The sequence below is a fragment of the Bison bison genome, unplaced genomic scaffold (genome assembly GCF_000754665.1).
Source record: "Bison bison bison isolate TAMUID 2011002044 unplaced genomic scaffold, Bison_UMD1.0 scf7180017845861, whole genome shotgun sequence".
NCBI lineage: Eukaryota > Metazoa > Chordata > Mammalia > Artiodactyla > Bovidae > Bison > Bison bison.
This window is the reverse complement of record NW_011476434.1, coordinates 3,724-6,292: the sequence shown is the minus strand read 5'-3', so window position 1 is coordinate 6,292 and position 2,569 is coordinate 3,724. Positions and strand designations below refer to the sequence as shown.

The 2,569-nt window shown below is 42.9% G+C and overlaps 1 protein-coding gene across 1 annotated transcript in view; it reads left to right on the top strand.

Annotated features, from left to right (window-relative positions):
• Nucleotides 1-2,569, top strand: part of LOC104986891 (phosphatidylcholine transfer protein-like) — a gene marked incomplete at its 3' end in the record, with an annotated part of 8,143 nt that overhangs the window by 1,898 nt on the left and 3,676 nt on the right. The window contains exon 2 of the mRNA XM_010837595.1: nt 743-857. Within this exon, the coding sequence (XP_010835897.1) occupies nt 743-857 (115 nt within the window). The remainder of the gene's footprint in view (nt 1-742; nt 858-2,569) is intronic.

The window sequence follows — 2,569 nt, the reverse complement described above, 5'->3', positions numbered from 1 at the left end:
CCCCATCACTATTGTTACCACTCTAGCCAATCGTCAACCTCTCTTCTCTGGATCATTGTACTGGTCTTCTAACCCATCTCCTTACTCATTTATGTTCTATTTTCTACCAAGAAGCAAGAACTATTAAAAAAGAAAACAATTTCCCTATTTTAAGTTATTGACTGGCTTTCCATAGTTACTAGAATAAAATCTTTTTGCCCACTGCCTTGGTTCACAAAGCCCTCTGGACCCAGCCCCCACTACTTCTCTGACAGCAGCTCCTATCACTTTTCCCCATCACAGTTCTCTGGTCTCCCTGACTTTCTGTTCTTTGAGGAAGACAACCAATCCATCAGCCTGTGGGCCTTCTCTCTACCAGGAATGGACATTTCTCATCTACCTATGGCCAGCTCCTTCTAATACTCAGAAGAAACTCTTCTGATAAATCCCTCATAGAGACATTCCCTGAACACCTGGTGATACGCACACCACCAGCCCCCCAAAACTAGACACCATTTATCACATCACCTCCTTTTATCCTACTTAAATTACCTGGGTAGCTGTCACCAGCCCCTGTGGTAAAGAACAAATAGAACTATGAGAGCAAGATCAGCAAGATCTTCACCTGTTCTTTCACCATTGCATTTCCAAGACTGCAGAGGAGATGCCCAGTAGTGAGATGGCACAAGCAACTATTTTTCATATGCTGTGTAATAGCAACTGGGGAATCAATAGGCTGTTTCTGTCTGTTCTCATTTTACAGCCAACTGGACTTTATGAGTATAAGTTCATTGGTACCCTGAGAGCTCCACCAGATCTACTTGTAGATATCTGTATGGATTTAGGCTATATAAGACGGCAGATTCCACAAGTTACAGGTGAGTGACATGTATTCCTTAGAAAAAATCAGTTAGAAGGTAGAATCTATTGCTATTTTCTCTAACCAGCAGAAATCAATAGGTTTACTTTCTATTATACTATGTTTCGTTTTAAATTTTGGCTTAAATTCTGAGGTGCTGCGCTGAAATATGCCTTCAATATTTCTAGGACTTCCTTTTTATACTTTAATAGATTCACTCTCCTATTTGCTCCTGTTTGAACTTACTACAAGTTTGTTGTCATCATACACACACACACACACACACACACACACACCTGGAAGAGCATGGAAGACTTCTTGGAGAAAGTGGTGTCTGAGCTTTATTTGACAAATTGAACCAAAGTTTTATAAACAGCAAGAATATATATACATGGTGAGGTAAAAAGTGAAGGGTGAGTGGGTTGAGGATGTTTGGCCCAGGGAACAGTATGAGTAAAATGAAGAAGGCATGAAACAATATGATTTTTTTTTTAAAATCTGTGAGCAGTTGGGTGCTTTTGGGTTGTTGTGGTAGCAGAATCTGGAATTAACCTGGGAGGAGAGTCCAGAGACCCAAGGGCCTTGGCTGGTCACCTGGCTACACTTCTTAGATTTTTTCCCAGAAATGGAGAATTATGAGTGGCATTAGATAGGGGATCTTTCTGGCACTTAGAGTGGGGAGTGATCTCTGCTGTCCCAGGCACAATGGACCAGATACAGCTAGCCCAGGGGCCAGAAACCCTGACAGGCACTTGCTGTGGTTAGGAATGCTGGTTGCAAGGAAGAAAAGCTAGCAAATTGCAGTGTAATGAAAGGCAAAAACATTTATTGGTTCATGACATTGAAAATCCACGGTTGTCTGGCTTCCAGGATAGCTGCACATAATAGTTCATTTCTCCAGCTTGATTCTGTCTTCTTCTGTATTGACCACATTCTCAGGTAGATTCTGTGTCATGCAGAGAGGCCACCAGAAGATGCAGGCTAACATTCTAACCGAGTACACAACCCCAGAGGAACAGGAACTTTTCTACTGATGGCATCCAGAGTCTCAGGATTGGCTCTTAGCTTCTCAGCCTGGATCATATATTATTTCCTTCAGCATGCTTGTCATGGCTTAGGGCCACATACCATTTTCAAACACTCTTACTTTATGGGGAATGGTGGTGCCGTATATTCGAGGGAGAAGCCAGATGTTCTCTGGCCATCTCCCTGCCAGTTGTGATTCAGTCACGTGCTGTAGCCATTTACAAAGCCTCTGATGTGTGGTACTTGCTATCAACAGTCCACACTATGGAGTATGGTCCAGAGGCTGCAGTAGTTTGACTTTTCTGGAATCATCCTGAGGTTCTTAACCTAACTCTCGTCCTCCCAGATCTTCTATAAGCTACCTGAGAACCTTTACAAAGCCACTTTTGAGCCTAAACTTGCGAGAGTGGCAAGCCAGGATTCTGTCCACATATGCCTTCCCTGAACTAATCACTGTGACCATGTTCTGCTCATTTTCCCAGCCCTGAAATTAACACTGATTCAGTCTGGGAATACCAGACCACCTGACCTGCCTCTTGAGAAATCTGTATACAGGTCAGGAAGCAACAGTTAGAACTGGACATGGAACAACAGACTGGTTCCAAATTGGGAAAGGAGTGTGTCACGGCTGTATATTGTCATCCTGCTTATTTAACTTATATGCAGAGTACATCATTAGAAATGCTGGGCTGGATGAAGCACAAG